The sequence below is a fragment of the Vanellus vanellus genome, assembly GCF_965231255.1.
Source record: "Vanellus vanellus genome assembly, chromosome: 4".
NCBI classification, from domain to species: Eukaryota; Metazoa; Chordata; class Aves; order Charadriiformes; family Charadriidae; genus Vanellus; species Vanellus vanellus.
Window position 1 is genome coordinate 76,875,970 of NC_138909.1, and position 18,882 is coordinate 76,894,851.

The 18,882-nt window shown below is 39.9% G+C and overlaps 1 protein-coding gene across 1 annotated transcript; it reads right to left on the bottom strand.

The window, feature by feature from the left end:
* Positions 1 to 454: 454 nt before the first annotated feature.
* Positions 455 to 18,096, bottom strand: ASAH1 (N-acylsphingosine amidohydrolase 1). The gene is made up of 14 exons (XM_082482226.1): positions 17,909 to 18,096; positions 12,819 to 12,865; positions 12,533 to 12,623; positions 11,566 to 11,652; positions 10,484 to 10,562; positions 9,510 to 9,584; positions 8,621 to 8,666; positions 7,046 to 7,190; positions 5,796 to 5,850; positions 5,508 to 5,589; positions 4,773 to 4,904; positions 4,436 to 4,559; positions 3,850 to 3,906; positions 455 to 3,155 (listed from the first exon to the last, which is right to left on the bottom strand). The coding sequence occupies exons 1-14, from the start codon at positions 18,032 to 18,034 to the stop codon at positions 3,066 to 3,068; spliced, it is 1,236 nt and encodes a 411-aa protein (XP_082338352.1). The 5' UTR covers positions 18,035 to 18,096; the 3' UTR covers positions 455 to 3,065.
* Positions 18,097 to 18,882: the final 786 nt, after the last annotated feature.

Here is an 18,882-nt window from a genome sequence, read left to right on the forward strand (position 1 = left end):
CAGTTCCTTACTTGACCTAGGAAAAAAAGAAATCTGGAAAAAAAAAAACAACAGACCACTCTCTCAGTGTTTGTGAGGTACCTCAACTGTACGTACAGCAAATTAATATGAAGAAACACACCCATTTTTGTTCGTTGTGTCTTTCTGTGTTGTTTTTTTTTTTTTAAAAAAAAGAAGCTAAATTAAATCCCAAAGTTGCAAGTAGTTGTATACATTTCTTCATTGAAATAGTCTTAGCTTTCATGACAATGCCTAGAGCAGCAGAGGCAGGGGGGAGGCAATAAACTGACATTAAAAACAGATGTCTCTATCTGTAACAAGAGTAAATTAAACTTTTTGTTGGGCTTGAGAAAACCTTCAGTACAAGCACTTTCAGAGTTGACAGATGAAGGTTAAATCAATAAGCAATTAATCACATTCATCACTTTTTCTATATTAAGGCAGACACAATAAGACATAGTTGTTGGGGGTTTTGTTTTTAAACAGCTTTGTTTATTTCACTCAACAGCAGGCATAGGCATTCAGGCTCTGAACAGACATCTATGGGATTTAGCTGTGCTTTTGCAATTCTAAAGCAATTTCCAGTGTGGAAATGTGGATTGTCTTGCACAAGGGACATACCAAAAGCTCATTAGTTAATGACTGTAAAGTCTACACTGCCTTGCTCCACATATGCTAAAGTGGGACAGGACTAATTAAGCAGGTAAACTTACCACTTATTTTTAAATGACAAAGTAATTTGATTATGGCTATTATGCAACTAATTCCAAATAAATCTGAACAACCCCCTACCAGATTAAGGCGAAAACTCAGCAGTATATGATGTGCCCTTCATGGTACAGACTGTAACATTTGACTTGGTTTAACTGCTTTATAGGAATCAAATGTCACAGAAGCTGCATTTCACACTATACACACATTTTTTCCCTAATCTAAATCATGCTGGTATGTTGATTTTGGTTTACATAGGCTCAATATTCATGACTGAGATTAAAAATGGACTCTGATAATACAATCATACTAACATGCTTTAGATTGCACACTTCAGTTAAAAAAAAATTAGATGTACAACTAGACTAGCCCTTTTTTTTAACATCAGTTTAAATAGTGGGATGCTGATTTCTGTGTGCTCTCAATGCATTAATGCTTTACACCCCTTTGAATTGCTTCTTACTCTGCTACTACAGGCATTGTTCTAAGGCCTAGAATATCATCTTCCTCACCTAGAAGCCATGTTTCTTTGTCAGCTGCTAAAGTTATTTGGCAAATAGCATTCCTTTTGTCCCTGCTTCTTCCAGTGTTGATGGAGGGAGAGCTGTGACAGTTTGCTGTAAGCTGGTAATCTAGTTACTGAAACAAAGGATGATTAAAGGTTACATCTTTTAGTATTGCTTTTACAAAAGGAATCAATACTAAATAAAACTTAGCCAGTCATACTTGGATGAAAGTTGACTTTGCATCACAGATTTATGGGCAATAACTTGTTTCCCCTTCTAAAACTTCTTAGTGTTAAATTTGCAATTATTAAAAAAATAAATCTTACAGTAGCCTTTACTGTTTGGAAGACAAAACTGTAGTATCCTCTGTTCTGCACTACACTAACACTGTTCTGCATGTCCTGGCTATCAAGAATCCCATTGTGACTGGATGTCATGGACTTGCAGGTTTTAGTTAGAACGCCTTATGCAATACACTCTCTGCAGACGCCAAAGAGACAGCAAACACTTCCCTTCCACCAGTGGCAACTTGAAATTCATGGCTTAATAGGAATATGAAGAGCGCTTCTTTCCTCAGGTGGTTAAGTAAAGATTACAAGTGAACAACCATATATACCAGCCCCTAAACTTACTCTTCGGTGTCTTCTCTTTATGTGTTATACAACACAAGAGTTGGCACTGGAAACTGGTCCCAGCAATGCAGCCAGTGACACAGATGAAACTACTGCCTTCTACGTGATCTGCTCCCTAGGATATTAGGGGGCCTATACTTCTCTCTATTCCTAAAGGACCTTTACTTTCTTAATTGGAATTCTGGCCAATGTTGTAGTCTGATTTGGCTTCCCTCCCCCACTTTCCAAAAATCAACCCAACCAACCAATTAAAATCCCCCCAAACAACACAGTCACTATTAGTAGTGACTACTTCCCATTACAGTAATAGCTTTAACAGTCAATTTAAGAAATCAATCAGTTTTTCAGACACAATCAGTCTATTTGGAAGTGAACGCCCTTTCTGCCATGTGATAAGTAACATGCATGGTAACTTCCACTGAGGTATGAAATCAGTGCATCTGTACTTTGGTCAAAGACAGTAGTTCTTAAGAATATTTAGTGTATTAGCATTTATTTTTTTTGAGACAACAGAAAAATCTGTATTAAAAAAAACTTGTTAACAGGCCAAGAAAGAGCTTCAGCAAAAGATCTATAAATCAGGGAAAAGACATTTTTTGGCTCAGATCTCATTTTTGATATTTCCCTAAGACCTTGTTTCTGTGATTAGATATGACATTTGGTAGTTACTTTATAACAGGGCATCTTAGACATATCCTCATATTGGACCAGAACACTAGCAATTCATCTTGAGTGCTTCAGAAAGAATAACAGAACCATACTGTCCCAGATGGCCTTCTAATAAGCCAATTCTCTTCCACGCCTAGTAGGTGCCATTTTAACTCATGTGTGCTTTAGAAGTGTTTTCATCTAAAAAAAAAAAACCCATGAAACAAGAAAAAAAATAACAAACCCGCAAACCAACAACAAACCAAACCAAGAACACTGTCAATACTGAAGAGATCTAGAGCTAACTGCTGAACTCATTTGGTAAAAATGGCTGAAATCAAACCAGACATACATTAGTATACATTTCTCGTCAGCAGAACTGCTGATCAGAAAGCAAGATAGTCCAATGTGAGATAGGGTCCTCCATTGTTAGAAGCTCATTGACATTTGTACGTATATTAGATTTCTGAAGAAAGGAATTAGGCTGAGGAATCATTTTCCAGAAGTAATTTTTCTTGGACGATCTCCAATTCAGACAAGCAGCTTCCAACATAGGAAAGGTACAGGACTACCAAGGACTGCAAGGATCTGGGCATTCCCGCAGGTAAGTCTCTGTATGACCATTATACACCTCCATCAGCGTTGTGCACACAGTCAGCTAATAGGCAGGTGGGAGGAAGAAGAAGAAAAAACAAAAAAAAAGAAAAAAAAGAGAAAGCCTCATTACAGTAATTAGTGAAAAACTGTCTCTGAGACTAGCTGAACAGTTTGACTGAAATGAACATTTATCTTATTTAGTCAACAACATGCAAGTATGAATAGCTTGTGTCCTCAGCCAAAAATGCTGCCTCTACTGAATACAGCAACTTAATTTCTCATTCAAAAACTCTTCTCTCCCCTTTAGTCGTCTATTTTTTTTTAAAGACCAAACCCTCAAGTTCAGACTAAAATATCTTCTGTTTCAAGAAGAATGTAACTGTAGTATGTGTAAACCACGAGGTATATTAACTTGTTTCATGCTACTTATAAGGGCATGTATCACAGGTTAATTCAGGTTAGAAGGGTCCTTAAGATGACTGTAGTGCAAATGCTGCCCCAAAGCTGAGCCAGCTATGAGGAAAGGGCTCAGGCTACTCGGAGCTTTAAAGCTGTAGGACCTTTGGAAAACAGCTATTCTAACAATTACATTTTGCTTTTACAATGTAACGTGGAATTTGTTTTGGTTTTATGTGTGTGTTTTCACCTAAAAACCCCTGAATGTACTCCTGTGACCTCCTCCTTGGATATAGAGTAGTTAGTGGTCTGACCCCCACCTCCCCATTCTAAACTTTCTGCAAAAATAGAAGCATTACCTTATTGAGGACAGGCTTTGTGGAGAGAACATCATAAATTGTTGGTAAGGAGATGTTCTGAAAGAAAATAATAAATTTATGTTAATGGCCATTTACCTATTAGTGTCAATGCTAAAAAGTGTAACTTTTAAAATGCCCAATTAGATAGTAAGTTAAAGCTTTAAGAGTACATCTTGAAATCAGAACAACATCGGTTGCAAAAACTTGAGCAGACCAGATCTCAGTACAGCGTGGGACACTTGAGTGTCAGTGCCTGCTGCCTGACAGTGTGTGTTCGATTTTCACTGGTGACAAAACAGCTCAGGAAACAATTAAAATCTCTCTCAAAGTATCTCCAGGTTTATCCCCCTGCGGCCGCAGAAAATGCTCGCAGGAAACCCACCTAGATGCAGACAAAGCCTCAAACTAAAAAAAAACATTTGTGTAAAGCACCACCTGGTGCACAGACAAATTGTCCAAAACCGTTAGCTGCTTCTGCCACTACAGCTGTGCTTGCCAAAGCCCCGAATGCTCCTGGCTGTGTCGGATCAGTACTGTAACTTGGGAGTTTCAAAACAGCAAGATGAGGTACTCGGAGGATGTTTACCTCTTGCATTGTCTGGTTCAGACATTTCATTGCAGGCGTTCTACGATTATCCAAGACTAGCGGAGGCTTCCAGCGATCGTAGTTTGTTTCTAACACGTACCACGTGCCTTTCTTGATATCAAGGCTGGAAAAGAGGTATATGTTTGTGTTTTGCTTCTCTAAGTATAGCAAGTACAAATATAGTATATACAGCTGGATTTTTTTTAGGCTTGCTGTGGTATTTTTCAGTGATGCTAAAGAAGTGAGTTCTTGCACAACAGAAGTCGCAAGAAGCATAGGACACAATTATTGGTGGAACCTGTCCTCTTCTGGAAGGTGCAAGGTCAAGCATACTCACTCCCAGATATCCAGAGTAGCTGTCCTGGAACGAGTTATCACACACCCTTCTCCAGAATTTTTTCCACCCAGTATAAAGTATGCTGGAGCCAGCAGTCTTGTTTTTGCCAGTCTGTCTTTCGCATCCTGGTAACTGCAGATAACAAAGCAGCGTTGGACTATTAAATGCTATAAATGGTTCAAGTACTGAAAAATGAGTTACACAGACCCATGAACAGTTTGGGTAGTTACACCTTTCTTCCCCTTTCATGCACATATGAGGACATGGTATCACAATGAAAGAACACATCTAAGCAAAGCTCCTCCATTCACTTTGTAAAGCTGAGATATGCTCTTTGCACTTTTTCTACATTTAAAACAGGAATAAAATGATGACATGCTGTGTCATATTGCATCTAATTAATTTACTGCATTAGAATTTTGTTTCTGTTTACTTCCTATAATATTCTACTACCTGTTGGACGTGTTTTGATGCAGAATGCTGCTACATATTCAGATACCAATAGGTTCATTAGGAAAAAAGTAAATCTGAGAAAACAATTTGAAGAGTTTTAAGGGATCGTGTGTGATGCCTCCCCCTCACCAGAGTACCAGCAAACCCGCAACTATTTAATGTCAAGGCTTCTAGGAAGATATCTGTACCATTAGATACTAAGCATACATCTACAGTATTCATGCCAGTTGGAAGCAAAGCAGATTAAACCAGTAGAATATTTAGGGGGGGAGGGGGAAATACCTTGTGGCATTCTCTAATACTGTTCTTGTAAGAAAGCCCATCCACATACCATCTCGTCTACCAAGAAACCATTCGAAGATTCCTGCAAAATATCACTGGTTACAATCATTTGTTTTCAGAAGGTTCACTCATGCTATTCTAACTTTCACAGCCTTTAAAATGAACTATGTTTTATTTTACTCATCAGGAATCTTTTCACCATTTGTGTGCCTGTTTAATAAGGTAACTGGTATGCCCAAGCTCTGGAAAACTTGTACAGAAATAATGAAAGAAATGAGCATTACTCACCAACATAACCACCATCAAGACTGAAACGCTCATTCATTGTCAGAGTGAACAAGTCCTGAAAAGCATTAAACCAGTCAACCTTAATCCATCGCCAGCCCATTAATACCAGTAATAAACAAGAGGCAGCATTGCAATTTACATGCCAATTGAGCTTCTTGTTCGTTAAGACTCTTCCCCTTTGAGTAATGGGCTGCAAGATCCAGCCCATGTGGAAAAGAACCTAATTTATCACTGCTTGAGCAAGTAGAAATAATAATTCATAGTTTTCTGACCTGGCATATAAAATGAGTAAACCATGCTTTTATGCTGGGCAAGTCAAGCCTGTGGCCATTTTTCGCTTGGTCCGTGTTGCATCACTGAATTACCAGTTTTCCTTCCCCTGCTGTATGTAACCTTCTTCTCAGACTTCTGGATACTATTCTAGTTTGAAGGCAGATTTTTAAGTCCCAGTGCTAAGTACACCCTGATATGTTATTGCTGTTCACATGGGCAGGCAGCTGACACAATTCAACCTGTGCTACTTGCAACGTGCAATTCAAACTCAAATCCCAGTCTTCTCCAACTACTGTTTCTTTCAGAGGAAAGTAGAATTCAGCTACACTGGATCATTTTCAGAATGGACTCTTCCCAATGTATTTGGCCAGAAGACAAAAATAAATGGATGCAATACAGCGATTTATGCCAGAAATGCTCTATTATGAAAAGGGCCACTTATAATTGAAGATAAAGGCAGAGCACATAGAAAAGGAGGAGTTGTGGTAAGCTGGAGACCCTAGTATAGTTCTGGACTGCTGGTTTTTAAGATATAGATAAAACCCAGATTTCAGGTGCCTATTAAAAAAAAAAAAAATAAATCTTGCAATGTACAACTCCTTTTCCAAGAAGGATTGGAGAAAGAATTAAAATAGCACAAGTATGCCATTTCACCTCTGGGATCACAGCAGTATCTATTTGCTAGCAAGAAACTCCTACCACTTGAACCCTTTGTATTCACTCCTGTTTGTATTCAGAATTCAACATTGCTTTTTAAAAATTGTCCAGACATGAATATTTCTTTTAGGCAACCTTCTTTAACAAGGAAGAGTTTTCTTTTACCTTTCTTCAAATAGCTATACTGGGTACTAGGACAACTAAGAGATCATTTACTAGTAAACATCCCAAGGCAGAGGATGAAAGCAGGAAAATTTACATCTTAAAGGAAAGTGTGAAGTATTATCAACAAATTGACAAGCCCCCCTCCCCATACTTACTGGTTTGACTCCAGACACCATGCCTATGTATCCTGCAAAATTTGTAGACCTGAATACTGTTTTGTTGTTTCTCTGGAAGTCCAAGTTTACCACTAAAGGCTTCAGTTCTCGAGTTAAAGTCCAGGAATTATTTTTAACATCCCACCTGCAGAAGACAGTACAGCATTTGAAAATTCCCTCACTCAGTAGCTTTTAAAACTTCACAGCACACATATTTCCTATGTGTGGTGCCTGTTCTGATCTTACTCATGTCAGCCAACACCACTGCTCAGTAGTTACCTGAGCAGCACCAGCAAGGGACAACTACGAAGTCTAAACACATAGGTAGTCAGTGAAAAGAACCGTTCGAACCAAGAGTGTATCACTACTCAGTATTAAACACCACCACCATTACACTTGGTTTGTTTTGAACACACATTTGTTCTGCTCCTGCTGGCAAAGGGAGGCCACTACAGGTACTGCCTGTGACAACAAATCTACTGTATCCTGAAGGCATGTGTAGCTTGTTCTGCAGCAAAACGAGCTGGGTCCCTCAAATTCTTACTTTTCAAAGCGAGGAAACAAAGCACATACTACTGGATTTGCCAATTCTAGTTTGTAAGATAAGCCAGAACAGTTCATAGGCAAGAGGGTGCTAAAGAACACTTAGCAGATGATTAAATTCTCTGGAAACAATCCAGGTTCTGGGAACAGCTTTGAAAGTTGCCTTAATTTTCAGGAAGCATGTTTCGAGTGTTTCTGATCAGTGGGAGAAGTTCAACACAAGCCAAACAAAACACAAGACAAACCTGTGACTGACAGGTGCAGTCACAGTTCACAAAATTTAGGTTTTTGACAGGCAGGTAAGATTTTTAATGAAGACGGACATTTAATCCCGTCTGGGCATTGAAAGTCATCTGGATGACTGACCTTACAAAATATACTAGGATAATAAAAACAAACACTGAACTACCTGAACACAAGGTATGAAATGAGAACTAAAAGAGAATCCAGTGCTGGGCAACAAACTACAGAGTTTGTATCCAACTGAATGATAATGTTAGATCAGTGGAATACAAATCACCAGCTTCCGAGTAGAAATGATGAATAATGGGAAGTGCCAGTAAAGCACAGTACAGTAACTCAGGGGATAATGTGGAAAAACACCAACCACAAAAACAAGCCCAAATCCAATCCACATTTCACTGCATACACTAACATTGATGTTTCTGTCCCAACATGTAAAGAAAAAGATATACCATGCCTCAGAGATAAGGTTACATGGACTGTTCTTTGGTTCAAGACAGTTTTAACTGGAGCTGGGAAAGCACTGAGTAACACTGAACTTAGCTGTTTTACAAAGTCATTCCTGACAAGCTTGGAGCAGTTTGACATAAGATCAGCAGAACAACCCGTTTGTTCATTTTAGTCCTTTTTCACAACATGCAATGCAGAATTACTTATCACAGTCTTAACAACATCCAATGCATCGTTTAGACTCAAAGAATGCGTGTAGAAATTTCAAGTTCAGCTAGCTTTTTCTTTGGGTTTAACAAAAAAAAATATAAACGAAAAGACACAAGTTTAAGCATTTACCCGAGAAAGAGTCCAAAATCCAAGTTTCTGGCATGGTACAGCTTCCCTACATAACAATAAATAAAGAAAATTTTCTAAAGAAAAGGATGTAAAATTCAGCTTAGAAAACAAGGAAATGAGTAAGCAGGAAAAATACCTTGGAAATTAAGCAGGGAAAATATCATTGTCTAGTTACCCTTTTCATAAGCACAAAAAAATGGTGGAATTTTTTGGATCAGAGAAGTGTTTTGCCATAACTGAAATCAAGGGATCTTGTAAACTGCTGTCCAGCTCAGTCTCAGATGCCTTCCACATTATCTTAATGCAGTGGTAATACCTTAGCCTTCCTCTAAAAGTGAGGCATTGTAAGTCCTCTGAGGATCCCTCAGAAATTTCCTAAGCTGGAACAGGTGCACACAAGGGCTGCAGAACTGCGTAAGAGAATGAAAGAGCCTCTTTTCTTAAAACAGACTATCCATTTTTTTAGCACCATACATATGCGATAGCTAGAAACTAGATGCAAAACAGATTGCACTAGAACCCCTTATGGCACCGAGAGTTATCATGTGTCTGGCTGGTGTTTCTTTCTCCTAAAAAACAAATGCCACCTATTAAAAAAAGAAAAACAACAAACAAACAAACCACAAAGCAGCCACAAAAAAACCCAAACAAACCCAAAACCAAACAATCTTTGAAAGTACTTTTTCCTTTTTTTTTTTTTTTTAACCTAAGACACCTGTGAGCTCTTGTTCCCTTCTCAAGGAATACCTTTTTATTATCATTGCTTTTAATCTCTTCTACTGGACCTTCTTGCCTGCAGTTGAGAAGGACTATATTTGTATAATTGAGGTGGACCCTCCTACATAAGTGAAAACCTGAAAACTGTTAGCACTATTCTGGGTTGTGTTACCTGTTTTATCTTCCGCCACTATTGATGTACATACAGTAAAAATTTCATAAAAGATGTTAAAAATAACGATTTCCCCTAGAACAAAAAGAAATACAGTTCAATAGTTTGATACTTTTGCCATGAACAGAAAAAAATGGTTAGAAAAAGCATACTACGAAGTTCAGCATTCTCTAATATGTCTCTTAAGAATTTCTGTTTAAATTTAATTTGATCTTTGAAATGACCAGTTCAGCAAAATCAAGAGCTTCCTGAAAGGCAAAGAGAAGGATCAGAATCCCTTGGCCTTCTGTCTTACCATACAGAAAGCTGTCAGTCATTGCTACTTCCTCCTCTGGAAACTTCACAACAAGCTATAAAACTCACTTCAAAGAAGAAAGCTGCTATCTGTACCACTACGCCCATATAAGAGCTGCTGACTAGCACCAGGTGTACTGCTCCGGTATGAGGGAAGCAGTGGAAGCAGGTCTATGGACCTTCTCTGTCTCAATTCTGGAAGAATTCAGTGTCTACTTCTCACCTGGAATTGCACACTTTGGCAGGACGTGTGGAATGAAAGCGGGAAGATGAGGCAAGGATCACAAGGAAAAGAAAGCACAGCATGAAACTGAGCCTTGCCTTCTTGGTATGTCAACAGCAGACACACAGCTGAATGGGAAACCAATGAGAATCAATGATTACCCCAAATTTTGGTGCACAGGAGCTGAGACTCAGTCCAGTTCCCAGAAATCAGGAGCTCTACTGAGAATTCCCAGCCTGAGGCAAGGCTTATGTGATTTACTGCCATTCTTCTCTAAAATACTGTTTTCATTTGGTGGTGTGAGATGCAATTTATTGCTTTATCTACTTAATTAATAATTTATTTTTTAAAGTCACAGACGACTACAACTATACTGCAGATTGGTACACATACTAATTTTTAATGAATCTGGATTCCTAGTTTTCCACTATGTCAGTAAAGTGTTGGAAACTTTTACCCAAAGGAATCCCAGATGAATTTGCAATCCCTTGGAGTTCTTCATTGAATGGATAAGGCAGTGTGGCTGTCAGATGAGCCTGAAAGGAAAAGTTTTGTATGTTACTTGTGTGAATTACCGCTCTTTTGTTACTTAAAACAAACCTCTCCCCGATACCTACATCCTTCTCACAAATATTAAATTGAGTATTTAATTCCTCTGCAGCCTGAAAACTTGAGGACATTTATAGAGTGCTTGGAAGACAAGTACATACTTAGGTAAAGTAAAAACTATTACTTATCAAAATACTGACATGTGAGCAATGGAGATTAGCACAGTATCTTAATTATTGTTAGCAGCAATAGACAGAACAGAGTGAAGTAGGTCTCTCATATTGGAAGAGCTCAACTGGAACTGAGCTTGATGTCAGTGTTGAAGGGAACCCCTAACTTTCACACATTGGTACGACTACCCGTATGTTCTACCTTTATGTCAACCCCACTCAGGCACACAGAGATACGAATGAAGTGTGGCCAGCATGACCCAAGGCTGCTGTAAGTAAAGATAGAGGACAGGTTTAACCTTATGCTGTCTCTACTGCTACACTGTTTTCCTCTGTCCTGATTCTACGCCAAAACCTATTTTAATCAGAATCAAATTATTTTTTAAGATGAGGCCAGGTTAAAGTTGCCTCTGTTATCAGACACTTATTACAGTCTTCAAAACCTGATTTCATTCCACTGTTTAAAAGGAGTTGAACGTGGCAAAGAGAATTTCAGTGAAGTGTTTTGCTACAATGACTAAGTCAGTAGCATATAAGTTTAGCATGACTAATCCAAACTTGAAAACATCTTAGAAAAAAAAACAGAGGACAAAGAGATACACACATTTTAGGTTTGATGGTTTCAGAGTAATTCAGAGTAGGCAAGAAGGTGACATTTCACCAAGAAGGCAAAATTTCAGAGTAACTCTTCAAAACAGCATTTTTGTTCTGGAAGCGGAAGATTTATCACTTGTAAATTCTTCACTGCCAAGTTTAGTAGCATTCTAATTTTGGCAGTCAGAGCATACAGTAATAAATTAATTAAGCTGCAAATACTTACTATTTTGTTATCCACTATGTCAACAACTTTGCCACTGGGGAAGAAGGTATTTGCTATGTCTTTAATATTCTGGACCACAGTCTTCAGCTAAAAAGAACAAGGGCTTTTATTGAATAGAAGATCTTGAGCATAAGAATCCTTCACATAAAAAAAAGAACTTCTTGAAGCCCAAAAGATTCAATAAATTTCTTATTAAAATACACGCTTTCCGTTTCCCATGTGAATGTCACAAATAGAGTTCCACTCCACGTGATCTAACTCCAAAGTACATGAGAGATAAAACCTTTCATAATTTAAGGTACAACCTGAAGCTTCCAACGCCCATGGCTTAAATGAGACTTTTAAAATAAATATTATGGTGTTAAGTAGAATTTGTCTGACTTTCAGAGTTGAAAGGTCAAAGTGAGTAAAGATACAGCAAAAATCCCTGGCCTTTTTTGAGACATTAAGCGTTACTGAACTGAATTTTCAGCAACCTTCAGAAGAACAGCTGTTCTAATTAGTCTGAAATAGGCCCAAGTATTTTTAAAATTACTTCTGCCGTGTAAACCCCAGTGCTGCAACCAGCATCCTTGAAAAGGGCAGAAGTTCTTAACTTCCCCCTCGCCTTTTCATCAGCTCATACAGCTCACTTCAGTTTACTGAGGCTGTCCCTTTGGTGTACTCCTCCCACTGCATTCTGTATTACTTCATGACTAAAGATTAATGAAAGCCTGCTTTATGCCGCACCGTCTTCTACCCCAGTCATCAGTGCCCCTATACTTGATGCTGTTAGCTCAAGAGTTGAACCGAAAAAAGGTTTACTTGAGCAGTTAGTCTAGAATCATACTAAAATAGTCAACTAGAAATATTATCTCTTTCAGAGAATTTTAGCACAGGTATTCCTTTCCAAACCTTATTTCAAAATGAAAGGCCACACGCTAGTTTTATACCTGCTAAGCTTCAAAGCAAGCTCTGCATTTCATACCTCTGTCTTTTTGTCGTGCATCAAGTTATCCCATCTTTTGCTGGCAGGTAAATCAAGATTTATGACATATGTGGGAACATTCCCTTTGAACCTGAAAGATAAGTATCAGAGTTCAAATTTAAAGAAGGCTTTGAAAAAGCATTTGACAAAACAGGAGCTTCCCACCTGTAACTAGCATTTTCTTGATCTGCAACAGGAACAAGTTACAAAAATACCCACAACTGTTCAGACTTGCAAATAGCTACTTTTTTGTAATTTGTTAGACCAGTTGAATCAGATTACTTACGTTGGTCCTGAAGGAGGGTATGTTTTACTCCTGCACTCTTCTCCATACTGTAAAGACAGGGAGACATTACTATTTAGCTTCTTTGTTAAAACACTTTATTGTTCTAGCAGACTTAGTTTTGAATTAAACCTTTAGGACTAGTCAGCTAATTCAATCCATGATGACTTGATAATAAAGGAAAAGAAATTCTTAGGACTTGGGAAAGGGTGCAGAGGAGAATACAAGAGGTAGGGGACAAACAGCAACGTCCCTGTACTGTCTGACAGACCTTCAGACAACTTACCTAATGTAGTCCAAGGCAAGCACAAGTTTATGATAAATATACAAACACATTTTTACTCAGGGTGATTCAATAGAGAGCACTTCAAAAGCGTATTCTTTACAAGTTCAGAAACTTTAAATCTCAGCATGGACCAGCTTGTTCCATTCATCCAATTCAAAATCTCATTTTATAGCATCATTCATAATTACACTTAGTGTTAAGCTTCACTTTGTAGCTAGGGCAGAGAAAGCACACTGAACTTTGGTCAAATTACTTAGCCAGAGGAATGAGCTATACGGCATGACTTTGTGTGGAAAAGCGCTGCTGAACTGGTGCTAAATATTATGTGGGTGCATTTCAGGAATATAACTAAAAACTAGTCACCTTCATTCCTGTAAGCACGGCAAGTTACAAATGAAAGTTTGAGAACTATACTTAGGCATACTTAAAGTGAATGCAAGGGTGTTTTCCCATCCATTACATAAAGCATGCATATACATACATAAACATATGCATACACATGCCACAATTATAATTACATGTTTTATGCAGTGAAATACAAGCAAATGCCTACTAGCTGCACTTGTGCTTCAAGCCAGTTGAGAGCAGACCAGATCTGGTCCCCGAGCTATCTGAGCAGATCAGTAAGCTCCTAAGAGCACAGTATGTCCCTCTAGGAAAAAGGAAAGGCACACATGCTATTCTAGGAGCCCATACAAAGGCTCCCGAAGCACAACTGTTTGGGAGACATAACAGAAACAAAAATATGTAGGGATACTTCCACCACTTACCCCCATCCCTGCACTCAATTTCCAATATTTATTTGCCTGTACTAGTTAGATTACTTTACTAGTGTGTCCTTATAATGCATTTTGGCTCCAGTAAAAACTGAGACAAGATCTCTAGCAGCTCCATATCCAGGACAAACAAGCTAACTAATGTCCATGTTCTCCTTGGGTCTAATCACATTATCTGTTTTTAATGCATTAATCTAGAAAACACAATGCCTTACAGAATGCCACGGACTTTAAACACTGGCATAATTTGTTACAACTGGAAACAGGAATTTTAAAGTGGGATTGACTTCTGTGTGTTATCACGTGTTTTCTTTCTGTATTGTTTCCAGTAGCTGGGAGAAAGCACAAGATGATTTTGGTTTTTCTACAAGCAAGATGAAGGTATAGGACCATCAGCTCTGTTTCCTAGATTTTACTGCCGTGCAGTTATAGCCTTTGCACAGCTGGAACAAAAGGTCAAACACAAGAGGCCATGTAATTTTCAAAATGAGGAAGTTTCAAAACAAGGAGGGTAGGGGAGTATATCAGATGACTAACTAGGCAACAAAAGTCAGAGGCTTCCTGCAAAGCCAAGCAAATACTTAACAGCATTAATGCAATTGTCTTGTGAAACTTTCCACCCTGCAATACTAAAATCAATCAGAAAAAGTGACGTTACATATACATCCTACTGCAATGGATGCACAGATTTGGACCTTCAGGAAATGTCTGCTGTAAAAATATGCTTCTTGACAGATAAAGCCTATTATAAAATACTACCCAAAAGTTCAGTTGATCTGTCAGTATAGCCCATACGTACACAGAGGAAACAGTGGCAACCATGCAAACTGATCTTAGAGGATTTTAAGTGATGGTCCAGGTGCTAAGTGTTACATCACTCCTGATGCTCTCTCCTGAGATTTTAATCTTGTATTTGAAGCTATTTTTATCATCCCAGCCACAACCTAAGCCACAAAAGAGGTGGGGAAAGCAACAGTTAAAGGAAGTGTTAAGGGAGAGATACAGAGAACAGAGAAAATGTTCCCTCCTTACATGTCAGTAATTTTAGACTTCTCACGTGTCTACATATAAAGCAAGCTAAAGAAACCCATAATCCCCAAAACAATCCATATATCCTCCAAAACCGTTAGTATTGATTGAGATATCTGAAGAAAACCCAGATTATTAACCGTTTCTTTAGGTAAACTATTATATGTGGCACATAAACAGTAACTTAAAAGATGTCAAGACAACCAGAAAACTAGAAGGGGTTTTTTTGGTGTTGTTTTGTTGGGTTTTTTATTTTTTGTAACACACACACACACACACACAAAATCCTAATAAGGAACCTTTTGCAATCAGCTAAAGACTAGCTGCAAACTTTTCTGACAAGGCAAAAAGAAAAAAAGATACCTAAACAATTTTCTTACAGCAAAAGAAAAACCACCAGGCACTTTCTATCAACGGAATGAAATAAGCAGCTATGAAGTTACTGCTGTTGTCAGCGAAGCAAGATCCTCCCTTCTGCAGAGGCTTGACACTGGAAGAGGAACAATAAATGCTGTCTGAATAGAAGTGGGAACAGCCTTCAAGCACGAGACAATCCCCTCGAGTTTCCAACGTGACAAGCCTGAGGTGGTCTCCCAGAAAGAGCCAGCAGAAGCTGGCTCCAAACATGAAGTCATCACTATAAATTTGCTTTTCAAACATGCATTGAACCTCCTAGAAGGAATACAGCTATTCTCAAATGGTGACTAAATGCTGTTTTTTTCTTTTTTTCAATTGTCTGTCACTAGTAGGTTGCATATTTTGATTATCTGATGTACTGCTGACTTTTGAATTTGCATGTACATAATGATACAAAAATGGATACATGGCACCATAAGATCAAATCACTAAAAGAAAAAGAACACAGTGGAGAAAACAGACAATATGGTATGGGGGAAAATTGAAAGAGTAAGAAAAAATTGAAGTATCACAGAAGATTTACATTATGACCAAAAGTGTATGAAAAAATAGCAGAGCAGAAGAGGAACTAACCAGCTAACAAACTGCCAAGAGGAATTTCTATGTGAAAAAAATAATCAGGCAATAACAATTATTCACTGCAGTAAAGAACATTAATGCATGATTTAATGATTGCCAAGTAAATGTTTTAAAACCTAGCTGGACTTCATTAATATGAAATAGATTGAATGTAGCTTGTCCTGTCTAAAGAAAGCCAGCACTAACCCTTTCTTTACTACCCTCAACAGTATTTTTCACATGGACCCTCTCTGGCATCCTTCCTTAATACTCAGTGATTCTCAACTTCATATTTAAAAATAAATATAAAATGACCTCTTTGAGCTATAAAATACAATTTCATAAGTTAAGGACACACTATTCAATCTCTTTCAGGCAAAATAATCTGTTGTATTCAGCACTTTTCGGTCTGAATGAACTCTGAGGTCTAATCCATTTTTCTCTCTGCTCCTCTTCCCTTACAGGATGATGCCAATGCAGCACCCCATCATGCTGCAGCAGTTCCAGTGCTCTTCACTTTTCTCAACATGGAAATTCAGAGTACTCTTGTAGTGCTGCAGCAATGAAGACCGAGTCAATTTAAATTGCAGTTTGGACAAAACGTTCAGTATGGTTAAGGGGGCCTGACCACAAGCTAAAGGGACTGACAGTCTGTACCACTGAGATGTAATTCATGGCATTTAGCTTCCATGTTCTTTGTTAGCAAAAAGAACCGGATCAGCTGTATGTAGGAAGACAACAATCGCTGCTCATTCTTCAGCAAATTATGCAACCCAGCATCTGAACCAAAAAGAACATTTCCAAGCCTAATATCTGGCTGCACAGCAGCACAACCCACAACCTGGACACCTGGTGGATATTGTGCAAGCGCGAAGATGTACCAAGTGCAATCAAATGCCAAATCAAGCCCTAATGATAGAGTTTGCTGATAGCTGGTACTTTCACCCTCACTCTACACCCCAGGAAGCTTTTGGCTAAAATTCTGAAGGTGTTTTAAGCTGGAGTTGGTTTACAGTATTGGGAAGGCGCTCTTGAGGGAGGGGAGGATGGGACTGTGTGTGCAGAAGGGGGCCTAATTTTGTGTAGTCAGGACGCTAAGGGAACGTGGGTCATTCAGATGTCCACAGCTCTCTCCAAAGCCTTTCCTGCAGTTCCCCCCTCTCCCAAAACTCATACTTGTTCTCCTGAAATCAATATATTTTGCTAGGAAAAGTCTTAGAACAAGCACAAAAGAATACAAGAAGCAGTGCACTCCCAAAATATTTAAAGATATATTGCAAAAGAGTATTTTGAAACCTGGAGATGCTTAAAAGCCTGTCCTCTTCACAGAGGATGAGGAGGTTCAGAAGCTGAAGAGGTGGAAGAGCGCTTCAGGAATAACAAATACATCGGGATGCAAGGACAGCTGTTGACATGCCCAGGAGATGGAAGCCAGCCTGTTCCAACTAACTAACTAACTAACTAACTAACTAACTAACTAACTAACGAAATCACACACACCCCCTACACCCCATCGACTTCATGATTCCACCAAAAGTTAAATACTTCACTTATTAAGTGGAAAAAACCCCAAACAAAAACTGACACCCCACGACCACCTGCTCTAACCCCCTCCCCTTTGCTACAGCAAATACACCCAGGTTCCAAAGCCTATGTACCTTTTGCGAGTCCTTCTTAATTTTCCTTTCAAAAAACACTGCTTTGATGCAACGTTACGATATATACGTTATAGACAGAGGTGAAACTGTAACGCAGGAGCGAGCAAGGGCTTGTGAAACACACCCGACAAACACCCAGGCTTGCTCACGGCCGCCGCCGTTGCCAGAAGAGCCGTTTCAGAGTTACCGATCCCGTGAGGGCGGCGAGACGCTGCCTGACATTCACATTCTCCTGCGTGGGGAAGACCGGTTCCCCTCACACACACACACACACCCCCGGGCCCGCCGGAGCCACTCGGTCTCCCCGGTAGAGGGCCGTGGGCCATCCCACCCGCCCCGTCCCCTTTCCCCTCAGGCCGCCATGCTCACCGGGTCCGGCGCCCAAACGAGCTGCGCCACGACGAGGAGGGCTGCGGGCGAGAACAGCGTGCGGCCCCAGCCCGCCATCCTCCTTCCCGGCTCGGCGAGGCGCTTCCCGGTGTGGCGGCCCCACATGACACCGTCCCGCCCCGCCTGTCAGGGGAGGAAGGAGGCGGCGGCGGCCCGGCCGGGGCGGCAGCAGGGCCCTACCGCCGCCCAGGCCCTACCGCGACTTTTCCTAAATATTGTGATTTTTTTTTTTTTTTTTTTTTAACCACTCTGTGTAAATGAAGGTATAATGAGTGTATGTGTTAGCGACAGGTCAGAGAACGGTTTGGGTTGGAAAGGACTTTAAAGATCATCCGGTTCCAAGCCCCCTGCCATGGGCAGGGACACCTCCCACCAGCCCAGGTTGCTCAAAGCCCCATCCAGCCTGGCCCTGAACACCTCCAGGGATGGGGCAGCCACAGCTTCTCTGGGCAATGTAGGCCAGTGTCTCACCACCCTCACAGTAAAGAATTTCTTCCTGACATCTAATCTAAATCTGCCCTCTTTCAGTTTAAAACTGTTACCTCTGGTTCTATCCCTACATCCCCAGATAAAGAGTCCCTCCCCGTCTTTCCTGTTGCCCCTTTAGGGACTGGAAGGCCATGATAAGACCTCCCTGGAGCCTTCTCTTCTCCAGGCTGAACAGCCCTAACTTTCTCAGCCTGGCCTCACAGCAGAGGTGCTCCAGCCCTTGGATCATCTTTGTGGCCCTCCTCTGGACCTACTCCAACAAGTCCATGTCCTTCTTGTGCTGAGGGCTCCAGTGCTGGAGGCAGTACTGCAGGTGGGGTCTCACCAGAGCAGAGCCACCTCTTGTTGAAAGGACCACGAACAAGTATTAAAACCCCTCTAGCATGCCTGTGTTTTAGCTCGTGTCTCATGCTTTATGCAGTGCCCAAGACAGGTCACGTGTTTTTAGGCACACAGAAATGAGG